The sequence below is a fragment of the Gordionus sp. m RMFG-2023 genome, chromosome 1 (assembly GCF_954871325.1).
Source record: "Gordionus sp. m RMFG-2023 chromosome 1, tfGorSpeb1-WG-v2, whole genome shotgun sequence".
Lineage (NCBI taxonomy): Eukaryota > Metazoa > Nematomorpha > Gordioida > Chordodea > Parachordodidae > Gordionus > Gordionus sp. m RMFG-2023.
In genome coordinates this window covers 81,362,600-81,383,689 of record NC_088775.1, presented here as the reverse complement: position 1 = coordinate 81,383,689, position 21,090 = coordinate 81,362,600, and the positions used below count along the sequence as shown (strand labels likewise).

Sequence of the window (21,090 nt, the reverse complement as noted above, 5' to 3'; positions counted from 1 at the left end):
AATATTATATATAAAATACTTTATATTATTATCTGTTTGTATATTATTTTGTGGCTATAAATCAAATATATAAAGTAACGATAATTGTAAAAGTTAATTTATTTTACTGTTGAAATTATATTAAAATGTTTTTTTTTATATAAAATTATCTTTTACCGAAATAATTATTTTATTACTTAAATAAAAATCCTTAATTATTGTCAAATTGAATCCCTAAAATCCCTACATATATCTTATATACTTTGTTTATAAACTCTTTAATTAGCTATTATATATTTTTTATTACATCTAGTTTCTCTCTTTTTAGATTCTATGAAGAATTTTTAATGTCATTGAGTAAACATATTGTTATTGATTCGACTAAACGCAACCTAATCATGAACATGATGATATGTTTCAAATTTTTTTTTGTTTTTCAGTTTTTTGTGATAAAATAATGTTGTAGTGATGAGATGTACAAAAAATATTCTATAATGATACTTGGAAAACTTAAATACACTATAATATCTATTCTCTTAATATGGGGTCTTTGTGCAATATATTTGCTCTTATCCAAAAAATACCTATTTTTCCAGGAGTACAACTTAGAATTGACATTAGCTGAAAATCAAATTAAAGCATTGCAAAAACAAAATTCTGAACTATACAATATATTTATAAAATTAAGGTAATTTATTAAAATTAACTAATAAGATATTTCTAAATTTAGAAATCAACGTTCAAAATTTCAATCTTATAAACCAGTAGAAACTCATTTCAAATTACAATCGATATTAGGTAATTACTTAATTATAAACATAACTTGATATGTTTCAGAAAGGCTAACATTTGTTTTATTATTTATAGTTACTTAACTATATGCATGAATAACAATATTTTGTTAATTAAAATCAAATTGTATTTAATAAATATCATTATTTAATAGATTTATTTAAATTATTTTTATTAAATCTTCAAGAGTTTCTTAATTTGAACCCTCCCCTCTCCCACCCTTCTAGATAAATTTTACAATTGAATTTACATACATTTGTAATATGGCTAGCGAGCCTTTTAACATCACTATTTACCATTATAAAGTATAATGGAATATTTTGTGATTTATATTTTATAAATGAATTAATTTAAAAAGAGTTTTGGATAAATATATGGCATGATATATATCAATTAAAATAATGGCTCCCTGATTAGATATTATAAATGGTTTTTTTCATAATACTACTAGCCTATAATATAATATTATGTTATAATTTAACCCCTTTATGCATGGCTTCCTCATCAAAAAACTTTCATACATTACAAAGAAAAAGATAATAAATGAGGCATGATTACTAATATAAAAGGCTGGACATATTCCTGGGAATTTTGGGCATATTCTTATGAACATTACCAGGAACATAATTCTAAATCTCCATTAAAATTTCCAGGAATATTGTTAATTAACTCCGAATATTTTAATCATAAGAAAAATTTCAAAATACATTAAAAAGATTATCCATCATATATGTACTCTATTACAATATTTTGATTTCTTGAGGCATTTTTATATTAGCTGATTTTTAATGAATTAGATATTGGAGTCAAGGATTATTCATTTTAGGTTAAAATAACTTGATAAGACATTTTTCCAAAACTTCTTAAAATTACCTTCCCTATAATTCTCAGGGCAGGAATTTTGATTTCATAATTATTTTTCCTTAATGTGTACAGAACTCTATCATAAATCTCATATTTTCCCACAATTTTAAAAATTTTAACATTATTAAATAATAAATTATTTGTTTTAGAAATGATATTTGTTTACTTTTTTTTATATTAAAAATAAATTAAAATAAAATTATCAATAAACATTTCTAGTGTGTTTTAGTTAAAAAAAGTATAGAAATGTATCCTTAAATTAAATCCCAGAACCCTTCCTCTTTCTATTGGAAGTTAGTTTAAATTTTTTTTAAAAATATAATGACTTTTTTATTTTAATTTAAAAAAGATTACTATTTATAATATAAGATACCATATAAGCCACATAAAAATAAAATATGCTTAAAAAAACGTGTGAAGGTGCCTTTGGGTAATGTCACTATGAATTTGATATTCTATGTGATCATATTTCTATTGAAATTCATTGGTGAAAACCTTCCCTAGGATCACCCAAAATTATGCACCTTTATTGGCAGAGTGCTTTAAAAGAAATCATTATAATCATAAAATATCTTTTAACAAATAACATGACATTTATTTTCTTTATCTTTTGTAATTATAAATTCAAGTAAATTTTATCAATATATTTACTATCTTTTAAATAGAGACCTTCAAAGTTCAATTTCCAACTTATAAAAAGTATCACATTTTATATAAGCAGCCAAGACATTTTTCCAATATTGCAGATTTTTAAGTTTTTAAAGAAATACATTTAAAAAATACATAATAATTTGGTCCTGCAAAACACATTTTTTAGATTACAAAAAATTTCTTAAAGAAATAATGCTAATCTATTACAAAAAAAGGAAAATATAAATTATCGGAGAGTATATATTATCTGAAAAAAATAACTACTAGTGCTTCCAAATTGAGCGATTGTTTAAAACGCCTTAAATTTGATAACACTATAAATAATAAAATAATATGCCACGTCAGACCGGTCTTGTTGTTTGATGTGAAACTTGGGCATTGTAAGCTGTTGAGAAAAAGAGATGTAACCGAAATATTAATGATCCGAAGCCTAGGATATACCAAGCTGGATCGTATGACTAATGATAACCTAAAAGACAAGATGGATGTCACTCCCTTGTCGTAAAAGATACAGGAGAGCAGACTGAAATGGTATGAACTTATGTCAAAGACTGACCAACTAAAGTGAATTGACAATTTCTCGATCTTAAAGTTACGGGCCAACTAACAAGATGTAGACGTAACCAAGACTAACCTATGGAAGTGACGCCTTTTTAAGACCCCAACTAGTTTTGGAATAACACGATGTAGAAGAATAGAATGTAGTAAAAACTGAATAAAAAAGGGAGTCAAAGCCCTATTTCCTTACCCGTTTTGAAGCTGAACTCTTGTGGACTAAAAGTCTGCAATAAAATTTTCTCTATAATTTGAAAATTTTGACCTGGTAATCCTGATATGACGTGTAAACGAATATTTTATTTAACATTTAAAAGCTTAAATTTTATAATATTGAAACGATGCCAAAGTAAAATTTTGCAAAGGTCAGAAAAAAGAAAAAAAAAGAAAATAATATTTACACAAAAGCAAGATAAATTAATTAAAAGGATGAAAAATACAAAGCTTTAGTTTATACATATATATTTTTTTAAAAAATTGCTGATCTGGTAATTTATTTTGAATTGTGTTTAAAATTAATAAAAATTTATTTTTATAATAATAAATAAAATATAAATTGAAATGATAACACCATCTCTGATAATTTTCAGTTAAACATAATTATACTTATAGAATTATCGACCCTATATGTTTAACTTTGTCATAAAAATATTTGTGAAAATAGATTAATATATTATTCCAGATTTCGAAATTATATGCTATATTATAAATAAAAACTATAATAGCAACAGTAATTTATTAATGGTGGAAATTAACCTATATAATTATATTTAAAGAAAGTTAATCGATTCCATTTTTTTTAAAGTTTTTATATTTGTTAGATTTTCCATTATGTGTATTAAATATTTAATAAATATCAAAAATATATATATATATATATCATCTTTACACGCTTGATTATGAGAAATATGACTTAACTGAGTCCGCTTGGAATAAATGGAAATGTAATTTAAAGATTTATGTTAAAATATGATCTTTGGATTTGGACTTGATTGCTATTTTGATTAAATCTTTTAAATCAGTATTAGAGATCTCGGTTCGCATTTTAAAAAAAATTATAACGGACCGGACAATTTGTACATAAAAAATTTCCCGGCCAGGCCCGACAATTTTTCGTAAAATTTTAATAGTCCTAACGGGGCATAAATTTTTTGATAAAATTTTTAAATTTCAAACGCATATTTTGATCAGTACTATTTGAAAACTGCCTTTTTTTCCTTTGTATTTTAAGGGTTATTTTAACTAAAATATTAAATCTTTAGTAGTAAATTCAAAATAAAAAATTAACAGAGTTATTTATTAGGGTTTTGCCCATCCACAAATTTTTCACCGATTCAACTTGATTCGAAATTTTTCGATGTTACTAAATAACCTATCCGATAACCGATACAGATCTGATAGCAACTACTTTTTACGAATGATTCAGTGTATTTCGTTTTTCTCATCTCCAAAATTTACCATTTAAGAAACGGCTAAATTAAGTTTAGGCAAAATATTATTACCTAATAAGCCTCGAAATTACATCAATAGATGGCCAAACCTTTGTACCATTTGTAGGCAACTCACCATGGGTGAGTTTACCTTTTTTTAAAATCGGATAAATTAAGGGATTCAATGATAACTGAAAAAAATTTTTTTTTTTTTATCCAATCCCTGATTTCAGTAATATTACGTAGGCTTAAAGATTTTGTTCAAAGATGGTTTAAAGGTTTAGACATCTATTAGCGAAATTTCGAGGATTATGAAATATTTTTTTGGCTAAAATATTAAGTTGGCCGTTTTTAAAAATCGACTCAGAGCCGTTTAACAACACTAGTATTCACCCTACAAATTTCAAACAAACTTTCTTGTGAATTTATGTGTATTATGGCGATAAAAATTCATATATTCGCGGGTCTTTTTTCTAACTTTAGTAGTTTTAAAAATTGCCGATATCGTTTATCAATCTGAGAAACGCGGCATTATCTAGAAAAATGGATTTAAAAAAATCTTAAAACTAAAAAATTATCATATAAATCTAAATTTATATTAAAATATATAAATATACATCTTTTTTTTTTAAAAAAAAATCGATATAAAAAACCTAAAACGCGAACACTTATTTTGGTTAAAAATTGGCAATTTTTGATTTTATAACCATTTTGGGTCCTTGTTCCATATTTTTTGGCTTTGTTTGGGGGTGGGGGTAAAAGGTTATTCACCTTAAGAACAAGTGTCAATCCATAAATGAAACCGGAACATTAATTGGTAATGCATAGTAGGCTTTAATCCTTATGTCAATGTAATGGCTCATATAAATATTTAAGCACAATACCTCATATTATATTCATTCAAATATATTTAAAAATGAAACTAAAAAAAATTAAAAATTTGCTGCCTAATTTTTCATATCGATTAAAATTAATTACTCATTAATTATTAATTGAATGTTAAATCTTTCAAATCTTAAAACCTGATTTCCAATTGTATAAAATTTTTCCGATTCCCCACAATGCAATTTAGAAAAGTGAAAATAATTACTTGTCATATTTTAAACTCCTTTCTTATCGATTTTGTTACACGTCACAGCAACCCCATTAACCTCATTATTCCAATTTTAATACTGTTTTATTTTAACCTTTATTAATTATTCTTATAACTTAAAATTAACTAATTATTTTAATTCTTAATTTTGGTGTATTTTATTTTATCGTAAACTGGGATAATGAATGTACTTTAAGGGTGGAAATATGATTTGGTTTACAGTAAAACTTGTCTAATTTAGGCTCGTGATAATTCGTCCCTAATTTGACCAAAATTTTGAATTCCAATCAAATTTCTATAACCCACTATTAGTGTTAATAAATTGGGCAACTGTCTAGGCTAAATTCTTGGTCCCAACTATGCCCAAATTAGACTGGTTTTACTGTATATTATATATATATATACGTTGTAGGGTTTATTGGGATTTTTAACATTTAAATTTTATGGCACATTTTTTACATAAACTTTATTTTACGCGATTTATATTTCAGAGTATGTATAGTAGAGATAAACAAAACCTGGCCCATTAAGAATTTTTTTACAAGTTATCTGGACCGGCCCGTTAAATTTTTAGGTAATTCGCCCGGTCAATTTTTTATAAGAATTTTCTGGCCATAACATTTTTAATATCTAAACTTGTGCCCCGACGAAACTATCGGCAACAGACGAAAGTTTTATAAATCTAATCGTTGACGCGCCGCTTTTAACATAGCCAGCTTAAATCGGCGCACTGACATAAATTTTTTAAATTGGTAATCGAATTTTTCTTAAGAGAAGCGAAATTAAATTAAAAATGATGTGCATACTACAGAAATATCCGTATATTTTTATTTTTACTGAAAAAAAAACGAATTATAAATTTAAACTCAATTTTGTAATTTGTTAGCATGAATAAAAATAATTTTATTTTAAGTTGCTGGACATAAGGACTCCTTGTATTCCGCGTTAATCAGACCATAGAGAAACTCCTTTTTATTTGCTAATTTGTCGGAACACAAAAATTTTTTTTGGTTAACCTGTAAAGATTCGAAAGCTTGATCCTCTTTTCTCTAAAAAAATTTCATAACATCCATATCATGAGTGATGCAAAATCGCTCCATTTGAGCCAGTTTTTTAAAATGGCTAACTCAGTATTTTATCCAGAAAAATATAACGCAAGCCTGGAGATTTTTCTCACAAACGTCACAAAGATTTGACCATCTATTAACGAAATTCAATATTTTTCTGACTAAAATATTGAGTTGACCTTTTTAAGTCAAATTGCCTCTTCGTTTTAAATCTCTACATTTGCTAATTTAATATCATCTTACCGACGATGTGCAATTTTGCACTTATTAGATATTTGTCACTCTAATGTATAAATTAAATTCTTACTTTAAAGTATTTTAAAATTAATAAAGATGTTTCATTAACATATAATGTAAATAATTTTAAAAAAATTTTCTCAAGTTTATTATTATTTAACTAAAGAAATACCATGGTATAAATTTAAAGATTATAAAAAAATTCATTTTACAGAGATATATGATATAACAAAGGATTAAAATACTTGTTTAGGGCATAATCCTGAAAATAATCTTGATCCTTTAATTAAATAATCTGTTAATTTAGCTTCTTGAATAGGAGAAAATACTGATCTGTGAAGATATCGCTCTTGAAAATCTTCATTCCTTTTGAACAATTTATTATACCTCTTAATGCTTAGTTTCTTAAATACATACTAATTTAAATATATAAATATACCTCCCATAACTTAAATTCGTATTCATGGTTATAACTGTCAAAGGTATCTTATCTTTCAGCATTTGAAGAATACTTGCCTTTTGATTATCATTATTTTCTTTGTTAGTTTTTCTAATATATGTTCAAACCATTTTACAAAATCAGAACCAATATTTTAATGAATGTATGTAAAAGGAAAAGACGCACCCCGCTAATACCTTCCCCAGGTCCACAGGATCATTTAAAAATTAAATTTAGAATATTAAATTAACATAATGATTGTCAATATTTTTATATATGATAAAATGGAGATTTTTTTATCATTTAGTATTTATATTAAGTCTGAACAACTTTTATAAAAAAAGTTATTCGTGAAAATGTAAAATATAAAAAAGTTACTTTGGGTATGTTGAAACTTAAATTTGCATTTAAAATTTTTCATGAGCAATTTTGTCCGAAACAATTTTGGACCTACTTAATCACCTTATTATAATATATATTTGGCTTAAATTTCAAATCTTAAACTTTATTAATTTTTAAATTATTTGAGAAGGAAATACCTACCCCGGGAACACACTATCCCCGGTCTCCCCTATTTGTAATGGTATCATATCATAAATAACGTATTTTTTGTTAATTTACTTATTCTTATAGGTATAGTGTTTTAGTTAGACAGCTCTTAAAATACAAAGAAATAAGCATATTATAATTTATTTTTAAATAGTATTTTAATCCAAATCTTAGCTTGAAGTTGAAAAAAAAAATATATATCAAATTTTTAGTGCCCGAGCTGGCCTATTCTACCCGGATTTTTTAATGTATTTATTGTCCTGCCCATATTTTTTATGTATTGCAGGTCCGTTTTAATATTTTTTGGATCGGGCTTTCGGACTGGGCAGACTTTACAAATTTCTTAACTTACCCGACAATTTTTTTATTAAATTATTGGATAACTTTAGTTAATATATATAAAAATTATATAAAATCGATTTAAAATTAAAATTGTTTATTTAAAAATAAACGGAAGAATTTTATTTAAACAGCACCTCTCGTTGAATAAACTAGGCATAAAAAAAGGGAAAAAATATACTAAACAATAAATTACTTTTTGTTTAACGAAATAAATATAGTTTGTTTTATCTCGAAAAAACGGGGTTTTCATACTTCTATAATTTTTTTATTGCTGGCCCGGTTCTAAAAAATTAAAATACGGACGGGCCGGGTCTGCAGGTCTGTGAGATAAATACTTATCTAATGTCCTTATGATTCTCCTTTATAATCAACAAGCTGTGGCTATTCATCGTGCTAGCGTTTTACTTATCATTTAACCAGATATAGAATACTTTATGGGTGTCATCCCTTCATTTACTTTAACTCTCATAAAAATATTGATCAAATTAAATAAGTAATATATTTTTTAGAAATAAAATATTTTTTGAATTATATTTATATTGAAAATAAATTAACATAACGCTCATAAATCAATTGGTTTAATTACCAATATTTAAATTTATTCAATCAATATCAATTACATTTTTTAAAAAAAATATTATTAATTCGTTGTTGAAAATATAGGGTACCATATTTGAATATGATTAATTAGATTTTTTTAAAAAGTATTTTTTCGATTTGAATATTGCTAATACACTTGGGGGGGGGGGGGAGAAGAGAATGAAAGAAAGATTAATTGATTTTAATATTTTTTTAAAAAAAATATATATATTATAATTAGATATCGATGATTACCTCGTTAATAAACCAAAATACGTCAATATATCCCAAATGCCCTACATAAAATCCGAGCATTATCGAAGAAAAGTGCAACTCGGTTTGGGCCATTTGCACAAATTTATATCGAACCGTTTTTCCGATTTTAAATCTAGTCTAAACAAACAAATATCCTCCGGAAATTCTGGTTCTTTAAATGCCAACTTGCTAAACGATAAGTTAAATCACATGGACGTGTTCATCAAACAAATCCTTAAGTTATTATCTGATATTTTTAAAGTATATATATATATCGTCGGCACACTTTAAATTTCATTTAGGTTAGCATAATATTTATGTACTAAATTTAGGATTTTATGTTCTCTATATCCATTTTTTTTTTAAAATTTCAGAACGGTTAAACAAAAAATTTTTTTTTCTTGTATTTTAAATAGGAGATCACACTATAATTAATAATAGTTTTAATATATTTTGATTTATCAAAAAAATAGCATACACTATACTCAGCCTACTAATTGATGTGTTAGAGATTGTATTATATAAATAAATTAATTAATTTGAAAATAATAACGCAAAAATTATTATAGCGATCTCCTCAGTCAATCCGATTTAATGAAAGATATTTCAGATGACTTATGGAAAACTCGGTTAAACGCTCGTCTCTCCGAACTTGTTAATCAAAGAATTATAGAATACCAGGTGGGCCGATTCATGCATATTTATACTAATAACAATTATAATTAATAAAATAAATACACAAAATTTCAAAGCATTGTCGTTTTGTATGATCTCCATTATTTTATTCTATAACTTTAGGGTCTGACATAAGATTTTTTGCAAAGTTTGACATGGTCTCGTCATTTTTAAAAGATAAATTTTTTTGTACGTGGCGTTCGTGTTGTGACTTTTATTTATAATGAACTCCCATGAAACAAAAAAAAGAATCCCAAAAATTGTACCACTGCCCGAAAGCTGATCTGCGACGTCGATAAGTCTTGCGGGTTCGGTTGTCAAATACATCACGTAATCTATTGCCTTGTAGTCGCGTTCTCTTCCAAACGTACCCTAATACTTAAAAGCGAAAATTGGAAATACGATTCCTTAGGTTTTGAACACGAGTTTTTACCGCTTAGCGCGTGTTCCAGCCACGAGGAAGGGGAAGATCGACCCGTTGAATGGCGAGGTTTAAAAAATAATATTATACCATTTAATATGATTGGAAATGCATATTTTTATTTTTATTAATTATTTAAATATTTAATATTTTACGTTTAAAATGTGTTTAGACAACAGGTTAAAGTTTTATAACGCTTTGATGAATTAATATTATTTTTTTGATATAATATTATTTTAAAAAAGCATACAATAAAACAATGAAGATTTTTATTGTACATTATTTTGAATAAAATTAATAGGTATTTCGAAATATTTCATATATAAACATTCAGGGTGTGTCCTGGTTCGACTTATTAACCGGCTACATAGCTTCGAATTATTAACCGGCTACATAGCTTCGACTTATTAACCGGCTACATAGCTTCGACTTATTAACCGGCTACATAGCTTCGACTAAATAGCTTAAAAAGTAAGAGAGGAAAGAACCTCAAAAAAACAAGTAAAACATTACGAAAAATAAAAATGCTACAAAACACTTAAAACAAGTTCAAAAGCTGTTTAGTCTAATCAAAAATCAGTCGAACAAGGACATACCCTCAATACTAATTAAGTCCAGAATTCCCTCGATGACCATATCTTCAGTCGTTTCACCTTTTTTTAACATAAAATATTCAATTCTTTAAATCGAAACCTAAATATCTATTTTTTTTAACAACCTCATCGGACTCTCATTTTTCTTCGACTCTTTAGCTTTATTTTTCAAATAATAGGTGACGAAATAGCGCAACAGGATGAACCACGTGTCATAATTTTACCAATAATCGATATTATGAGTCCACAGTCTCAATTCCTTCCCCTTTCCATTCCATCCGACTTATCGCAAATAGTCTCCACCTTTCACAGTAGACCCCACGTATGGTGGGTAGCTCAATTCGCCTCCTTCGTGATTAGGCCCACGCCTCATCTGACGAAAATAGCTGAAGCTTTGTACGATACTATTCATCAGGATTCTAACCCAAGCAAATCGAATCGAAGCCCTTTTCAACATCCAATAGTTGGGTGAGTTGTAATTTTCGATCAATTTATATACCAAAGCCCCTCAAATATTCTTAGAATTTATTTTATGAAAAATTTTAATATTTATACTCTTTATATAAGAGCATATATATTTAAAATGGTGTGTAAATAAGATAAATATAGTTAGTTACGAAACTATAATAAAATTTTTTTATAAAAATAAATTATTATATTTATAAAACAGAAAGAAAAAAAAAATATAAAATAATTTTTATATGGAAAGAAAAAAAAACTATAAAATAATTTTTATAACAATAATGAATTTTTTATATAAATAAAAAAAATAGCATATGGGGCCCTGAATTGGGCTAGGGCTTTATAGTCTTACTCAGAAGACACGATAATCACACTAGGCACTATAGTTGGGTAATTACTATATTTTTAACCGGCTAAAAACGCGGCAACACTTTGGTCTAGGAATTTTTAAGAAAATATATAAGTTTAAATTTGAAAGGAATTAATATAAATTAAAACCTTAATGTTAGCGGATTTTCTACGGCGCTCGCTTGTAGATTGAGCGGCATTTGCCCATTACCTAACTATACTAGATACGATAAGCATCGCCAGAAAATTGTTCATAATATTACGAGTCATTAGGTACTGTGTCTATCCACAAATTATTTTTCAACCTATCAGAACCTATATTCATACAAAACCAAGTCGATGACCAGTACCCATCTGATATGTATAAAATTTTATTTACTTTTAAACCAATGGGCAAAACAAGGAAACACTTTGATATTTTACGTTTTTCATCGTCAAGATGATATTATTTGAGGCATTATCCGATATGAAGATAATTTTTTTTTCCCTCAAAAAATTAAATCTCATCTCATTTAAAATATGGGCAATGTTTATAGAATCTGTCTGCCTCGTTAATTATTTTAAAAATCATTTGCCTGGTGTAAATAATTTTGTTAAACTGCTCGATTTGTGCCAATCTTTAAAAAGGGTTAACTCAATATTTTAACCTGAAAAATATTCAGCAAGCCTAAATATTTTGCTCAAAGATTGCAAAAAAGTTTGGACATCTATTAGCCAAATCACGAGATTTAGGCAATGGCTAAAATATTGCGTTGGCTGTTTTTTTAAATCGGCTAAAATCTAGCCGTTTAACAACATTAGTTGCAAATAATAAGTAAAATATACCAACACATTTTTTTATAGCAACTCTTTCTTTTAAATAAATTCTATTTTTTTCAATGACATATAATAATATCTAAACTCACTATATAATATTGCATTTGAAAGCGTGGTTGAATGCAAATCAGCTGAACCCGCTATTTTGGTAACTCATATATTAATTATTCTCATATTATAAATTACTATATATAATTTTTTAAAATTAAAACAACAAATATATATTATCATAATTTAATGATCCATATTGATGTTATTTGGAAATGTGTTATTTTAAAAAGATTTTTCACAAACAAAGTACATATTTTTTTATATATAATATATAGGATTAATAATGGTTTTTTATGAATTCATTTTGAAGATATACTTTAAATCACTATTTTCCCAGAGTTGATTTTTAATAAATAAATCTATTAATAATAGTCCATTATTTATGATTATTTTCAATTTTTACATCTTTGTTATTTTCTAGTAATTCTTTCTCATATATTTCTAAAAAGAACTATTTGATGATATTTGCGACTCATTTTTCCTAAAAAGTGTATTAATAATTTATGAATGATAATTCTTCTTTTTTCTTTTATAAAAATAGACTATGAGCCTTTGTTGTGCAATATCATGCAACAAAATCAAAATCTATTAATAATAATAAAAAACTTTTCGTATGTTAGTTTTTAATCATATTATTTATTATATATAATATTTTATTATTAAATTTATCTCCAAATTCCCTCTCAGTTATAAAACCTATTTATCAAAATGGATAAAGGCAATCAATAGAAACTTCACTCTGACCAAATATACAAAACTTTGTGGAGCTCATTTTATCACTGATTGCTTTATATCATCTATTACAAGGTTTAGTAGTTTAATGGAAGGATCTATACCTACCATTTTCAATAAACCCTACCTTCTTCAGGATGTATGATTATAATATAAATATTTAATAATCTTAATCCATTCAACATAATCATTAGGAGGGGAACCATAGGGGATTAACTCCCTGAAGACTTTCCCCTTATAATTGAGTATCTTAATTAAATAGTCCTTTTCGAGTTTGTGCTGACCCAAGGATCTTTCGCTCTAATAAATGATTACCCCCTCACTTTTTATAATAGTGTTAATATTTTTTTTTACAATTGCCTGTGATTAATGCAAATGCCCAAAATGCTTTTCATCGATAAGATTAAACCTATAATGCAGACTTTTCTATTTGATTTATAAACATAATTTCCATTTTCATACTTTAAGGATATTAAAGTTGTGGGACACTTTTCAAAGAAATTTTCATAGTATGATAAAAAATTTTAATTAGTGGGGTTTTAAACCCTTTAGCACGTATGTTACGCGTGTTTAAAGTCAAACATTCAGGAAGATATTATTAAAAATATTAATATATCTTATTACTGATCAATCATATGAATAAGGTCAACTGCGCTCTCACAATTTTCAAATCCATTAATTTTTAGCTATTGCTCTAAAAGAATACCTTTTGCCGCTGAGCTACTCATAACTTGAACAGCAAGTTTAACCTTTAAAAAAGATAAGTATTGTATTTTTTATTGTACTTTGATTTTATGCTAATGATGGTCAATATAAGATTGATGAATTTTATTAGCAGCACGTAGTCCTTTCTTATCCTATAAATCATGAAGATTTGTTATATATTTCCAATTTATTATCTATCTATTTATAAAAAATATTGTAATTTAATTACTGATCCATTATTATTAATTAAAATTTTTTGATTACCGAGAATATTTCTTAGCAGCTTAATCATATGACATACATTCAATAATATGTATACTTTTTAATCACAATTTCTTGGGTGACTAAAATAAGGAACGCAGTAAGATGCCCTTAGCACATTTTTATTTACTGACAGACGATCACATACTATAGCTTTACAGATGGCGCCCGTGTTATGTAGTAAATGTAACGCATTATTCACTATATTTGCAAACAAGTTTGCAGTAACATATGAAACTAAGAAGTATCCAATTGGAATTTTCCATATTCCATTAAGACATGTCGCCCTGAGAAAAAGTGCTTGTTTGGCCTCAGGAAGAGATTCTGATGGTTTGATTCTATTTCCTAAATCGACATATCCATGATACTCCTTTTTGTACCAATGTAATGACGACGAATAGATATTTAATCAAGGTTTAATATGGTGAATAATTGGACTTTGAATCTGATTGAAACTTTTAATCCTATTGGAAACAACAAAAAAACCTAAATTCAAATTTTAAAAAAAATAGCAAGAATTAATGATTTTATATAATTGTGATTTACTAATATTATATTTTTTTACTATTATTATAACTTACCTTGATATAAATTGTCGATATAACGAAATTATAACAAATGGACATTATATGAAAGTTAAATATCTATTAATTAGTATAATAAAGTTAATTAACAGTTAAAAAAAATTTATTAAGATAAACCTGGCCTTATTTAAATTTGTTGGCTCCAAGTTCTCAATGTAGACTCTGAAGGTAAGCAGAATTGATCCCTTAGGTAATTATATGCCTTTAGGTAATCAACAAATTGTTGTGGTGTATTTTATTTTCCACGGATTTTTTACGCCTCCACTGCGTAATTGAATTTTGATAAAGGTTATAAAGGGATGCCTGTAAAAAAAATTTCCATCCCCTCCTTCACCAAATATCAAATTTTTAGTCTTTAGTTTTTTCATGATAGACTTTAAATCGATAATCTTCTGTTTTCTTCTAGTTTCCCTATTAAAAGAGACCCACATTTTTATTTTCTTAATTTGAATATATATGTCGTATGGGGTTTCGGCGTGGGGATTTGGAATCTCTCAATTTTAAATCATTTACTAAGGGCGATTTTTGGATTTTAAAATTCTGATTTTACAGGAATTATTCCAGCATGTGTAGAGTATTTACCTATATAAATTTCAGCCAATTTCAGCGATAGACATTTTAGTATTTTTTAATTTATATGAAAAATCCATATAAAAATTAATATAAATTAGAAGTAGTTCTAAAGTTCATGGCAAAATTGTTTGAAATTTATAGTTTGAGTACTCTACCCATGCTAGAATACATTTCCGGTTAAATCGAATTTTAAAATTTTTTAAATCGCTCTCGGTAAAGGATTTAAGATCAAGAGATTCCGAATCTCCACGGATTCCGAACCCCAATACGACTTTATATATCATGCTAATTGACCTTCCTTGATAAAACTGATAAATTGGCTGCCTATCTATGAACATCTTGATAATTGGCATAGGATCATTCTTGTATGATCTTTGGTTTAAATTGTTCTTTGAAACCGATGATTGATCATGGCAAATATTTATTGTTTTTGAAAGATATTTTTTCTTATAAAATATTTTATATAATATAAAATAAATATTGTTATCTTATAATGAATATTAAAATAGATAGGAATTTTAATAAATAAGGCTTACATGGCTAACTGGCTCCTCCAAATTTCGAATTTCAAGATTATTTAGGGTGTCAATTGTTTTTGGAAAATATTTTTTATATTTTATAAAGTAATAATGTTTAACCTTTTGAGTTAAGGAATAAATATTAGCAGCATAGGTATGATCAATTTTTCTGTAAAGTTTAAAATTGTAAATATATTATTACTCAGAATATATGTTATCTTTGAAAAATAATTTAAAATAAATATATATGAATATTTTATCATCTTTGGCAATAAAGATATTAGATATTTCAAAATAAGGAGAGCGCTCATTAAATGTTATAGAAGATGCCGAACAAGTGCATCATGGGGATTTATTTTTTAAAAAGAGTTTTTTTTTATTTACTGACAATGCTTCTCATTTGCTTAAAAATAAATCATATTTTTAAATTTTACATTATATTAATAACCCTTTAATACTCCGGTAAATAAATTATCCAATGTGGGGATTAATAAATCCTAATTTTGAATAGATATATTTCCATTTCTATTAATTATTTTGATTTGATATTTTAATATAAGGTCCAATTTTAAATTATGAAAATGTTGAGGATAATTAACTCATGCCAAAATTATCTAAAAAGGGGTAAAATAAAACTACTCAACCAAAATCGTTTAAAATATATTTAATGATGCTACTGAATATTCTAGATATAAAAAAACTTTAAAAAAAATATATAATATCGATTCTAGCATGCTAAGCGTCCTATACAGATAATTCAGAATCTTTAATTTTTTATATGATACCGTCATTTATTTTAGTGAGGTCTTTATAAAATTGTTGTGTGCAATGTCGACTTTTGTCGTTTGAGCCTGCATTTTTTCATTTGATATTAAATTTGTTCATTATTTCTAAATTTGCTCAATCACTATAATATTTGTTATTCTTACTTTAGGCTAACCAATTTACGCATAGGCGACTTAGGTAAAATGGCTTGGAACAGGCGCGTATGCAGGAATTTGGTCTGGGGGGGGGATAATAAAATTTTTTAAGAAATATAATTTTTTTTTAAAAAATATCAAGCATAAATTTATTAGGACTAATATATTTCTAATACAAAATTTTAAATTAATGTGAATTATAAAAAAATTATATGTAAAGAATCACTTAAATGACTCAAAATAGAAATTGGAATTTTTTGAGCCTTTACACCAAAAGTTTCTTAGGAATAATTGCATTTTGTATGTTATATATTTACAATGTAAAATCCAATCTTCGTTGTGATTGAACTAATTTTTCAATTATCTCATCCTTGCTTGTCGTCAAGTACCTATGAATATTCAAAAGATCCAAACCTTTCAATCTACTTTCAGATGTTGTACTTCTTGGTATGTTTTTCAGAGACCTGCAGGCCCGGCCCCCGAGCCGGACAGTATTTTAATTTTTTTACCCGGGTCGGGCCCGAAATTTTTTTAAAAAAACACCCAAGCCGGGCCTGAATTATTTTAAAAAAACACCCAATCCGGGCTGTATTTTTTAAAACAGCGTATATTTGAAATCGTTATTATTAGCTATAAAAATCAAAAATAAATATAATTTATTTCTAAAAAATCCTGGCCGGGCCTGAAAATTTTATTTAAAAAAAAGCCGGGCCGGGCCTGAAATTTTTTAAAAGAAGCCGAGTCGGGCCTAAACATTTTTTTAAAAAAAGCCGGGCCGAGCCTGAAAATTTTTTAAAAAAACCCACGGGCCGTATAAAATCTTTAAAAAAATCCATGCCGTGCCCTGCAAATGATACTTCTGTAGGCCTCTGTTATTCTTCTTAAAAAAGAGAATGTTCTCTCATAGTTTACTAATGGGAAGAGTTTATAAACCCTTTTAATACATTGGGAATTTAATCTAAAATGTGTTTGAAATAATGCAGAGCATCCATAGCATTTTTTGGGACTATATCAACCATAGTTAATCTTATTCAGCTAGTAAGGCATCATAAGATACTTTAACATCTTCATAATAAGAATCTAACAAATATTTTTTTTTCTATAACCATCTGAAAAAGTGGGAAGGCTTTTGTGGAAGTAATATTTGCAGATTAGTAAGTGCTGCATAATGAATTAAAAATTCATTTATTTGGGTTATAAATGTATTTGTATTTAAGATACACTCTTCTACTAATTCTATATTAATGTTTTAACGATGAGCTTGCCTTGCTACAAGTCGAGGGAGAAAAATATTAAACACGTATAGTCTGCTTTTGACTCAACAATAAAATATAAAATATGAAATTCTTCATCAACATTAGTCCTAATTTCCTTGAGTTCTGATAAAATGCTCTCCTTTATTCTCATCTTCTTAATCGAGTCAATGTCATGTTTTTGAAAAGTAATACTTAAAATAGTTGTATAATTAAATAATACATTCTAATGAGAAATAAAATTTGGAATAAGCATTGAATCCAATAATTTTCTTGCTTCTGAGGAAATATTTCTTTCAGGCCATTGTGATATTTCAGTAATAGCAAATGGCTCTTCTAACTCCTTAAAAGCTGTTACTGCTTGATGGCAGAGACTCTATCGCGTTGGACAAAGTTGCAATTTCTTTTTCCCTGTTGGACAAGAAGTTTCAGAAATAATTATTATTTGACTAGAAATTTGAAAATGGTAGATAAATATTACGCCACTAAAAATTTGAAAATAATAAGTAAATATTACGCCGGAAAACTTGAAATCGAAATTAATTGATAAAATAACTTAGTTGATAAATGCGATAATAAATGTAATTAAATATATATTTAATATGAGATACGAATAAATAACAAATATAAATTTATATAAACAATAATATTTTTGAAAAATATATCCGGCATCTACATTTTTTGGCTTGGGGGGGGGGATTTGTCCCCCTGCTTACTCCATTGGCTTGGAAGAGCCCACCTAAGCCTTAATAGGGACGTGAAACGGGAACAGAAATTCCATTCCATAATCTTTCCCTAAATAGTTCTGGAAAATAAATGTGACTATTGTTTAAATGCTAGATTGATGAATAAGATTTTTTGGTTAAATGAAAATTTTTCAAGGAACGTTCTAAAATCTGGAATGAAAATGTGCCTTATTCCCGGTTTCCGGATATTTATATATTATACAATTTAAAATATTCGCAGAATACACGTAAGGCGAACAGATAAAATAGGCACAGAAGCCAGTTTCCACGATATATCCGAATATATGAAACATGTCGATGATTATTTCGATATTTTGGATCTCAAAAGAATTTATAACTCTTCGATATTATCTTCATCACCCACTCAAATTTCAAAAATACAGCGACGCGTATATATAGCTACCGATGATATAAACGTTCTCAATGAAGCCACTAAAAAGTTACTCCTATATTACTTTTATTGGATAACTTTACTGCTTTCATATTAAGAAATTTTTTTTATTTTTTGGCCGCATTCAAATTTTTTCATACATCACGTGATTTTTTAAAAAAATATCAAACATAATATTTGAGCGAATATGATCAGTATTTGAATCTAGACCCTTTATTATTGGTACAAAGAAGTTTCGATTTGTATTAATGGCATGAAGATTATTGATCGAAATATTTAACTTGTAAATAAATGATCGATTCATCACAGATATCCCCATTACATTGTGCTAGGGAATCGTGAAGCTGCTAAGTCGGCAAATACTGCCACTCGTTATTCCTTAGGTGGATTAATAGGAGTCTATTTGGACATATATTTCTTAGCTCGTTGCAATTACCTAGTTTGCACCTTTTCTTCACAAGTATGGCCTTTTAAATTAGTTTTTTTTCATAATTATACGATTTATTTTCAAACACTATAAAACTTATAGAGAATTAATAATTTTGTTACTAGATAGTATAGACTTAATTTTTTATTCTTTTTTCCTATTCTAAACATAAGGTATGCCGTTTAGCCTTCGAACTTGCCAATGCGCACTTCAAAACAGATGTTTCCGATAATTTCTACTCCTTAGACGATATTTATTACTACGGAGGCGGTCGAGGACTATATTACAAAGCGCTCAGAGATCAGGAACCCATAACACCTAATGAAATTGAAACAGTATACCCATACGGGAAGTTAAAAGCCGGTAATAAATTGGAGTTATTAGGAGACGAAAAAAATGGGTATTCGCTAGGTAAAATCTTGGAAAACGGTAAAACTAAGGGTAAGGCCCTTTTCCCTTCTCATATTCTCGAAGAAATACCTTTAGTGGCTGGTAATTTTTTTGAACAACCGTAAATCATGATTATTTTATAATCCTTACCCAATTTTTATGAATTCGTGTTCAGTAATTTTTGGTCCTTGAAATCTTGTTTGGCTTAATCAGATTCGGAATTAAAAGCTTGATATATCTTTATTTTTTTGCCTTATTATCGTGATAATTAAATAGTCAAAATACATTAGAAGCTTAAATACTAACATTTTATTTTTTCCCTGAAATTTTATAAACAATGTATGCAATTACTTAGATATTTATTGGGCTTATTTGGCGCCAAATAATTTTCACTAATAGCTACATAGCCATAACATAATGCATTTGAAGAATCCTATCGTTTTATCCTACAAAATAAATACTTTATATGCAACAATTACGTGGATTAAAAAAATATTTATTATATTAAGGCTAATTTGATACCAAATATTTTGTACATGACAATTTTTAAATTGCAAATACAATATGAATATGCATAATATATAATATTTTTATGAATTATTAAAAGTGATTTTTAGATAAATTTTTTGGAATAAATAACTCGGGTTTTTTTAAAAAAAATAATGTATTCGTTTATATTATTATGTATGATTTAAAAATGAAAATAAAGATTATTTATTTATATATTATTTTTCTTACGTGTTTTCTTGCTCAATAAAGAAAAGATAAATTAAAACATTTAAAATTACTTTAAGTTAAAAAAAAAGGCTTTGCTCGAATAGAACTTTTTAAAGCCATCTATGCAAATTCAACTTATGTTGGACAAAAATTTATTTTTAGGCCCTATACCAAGCTTGAATTTTTATCTATTATCAGGCCAAAAGTTTTTAATCGAAAAATATAAATTCAAAGAAGCGAAAAAACTATTCCAGTTTTAGGTTCCTTAAATTTTTTTAAGTCAATATTAGGGCCAGTTCGATTTAAAAAAAATTAATGAAATTCAAAATTATAAATGCTGATTGATAATAAAATTTTTTGAAATTAGTATTAACAGAAAAAAAACATTTATGAAAACAAATTTATAATTTTGTCGAGATTCGAAATAATTTTAAAATCAATGCCCAAATCCGACTTTGCCCAGTCGTTATAAAAAAGACGCTTTCAAAATCAGTGGCTCACTTTTTTAAACACTATGTTTTGTTAGTTTAGATCAGAGATGTACCTATTTTGTTTGAAAAAAGCCCCTATTTCCACAAAAATATAATTCTAATTATTTAATTCATAAAATTGGCTTTCAAATTGAACTTGTTAGCCGTAATTGTTTTATCTTTATATAATGTAATTCTGCAATAA

The 21,090-nt window shown here is 26.8% G+C and overlaps 1 protein-coding gene across 1 annotated transcript; it reads left to right on the top strand.

Annotated features, from left to right (window-relative positions):
* Window positions 1–439: 439 nt before the first annotated feature.
* Window positions 440–20,260, top strand: LOC135926547 (alpha-(1,6)-fucosyltransferase-like). Its single transcript, XM_065462465.1, has 9 exons — window positions 440–667; window positions 710–777; window positions 8,819–9,071; window positions 9,402–9,513; window positions 9,757–9,997; window positions 10,701–10,989; window positions 18,711–18,929; window positions 19,191–19,341; window positions 19,482–20,260. The coding sequence occupies exons 1-9, from the start codon at window positions 453–455 to the stop codon at window positions 19,821–19,823; spliced, it is 1,890 nt and encodes a 629-aa protein (XP_065318537.1). The 5' UTR covers window positions 440–452; the 3' UTR covers window positions 19,824–20,260.
* Window positions 20,261–21,090: the final 830 nt, after the last annotated feature.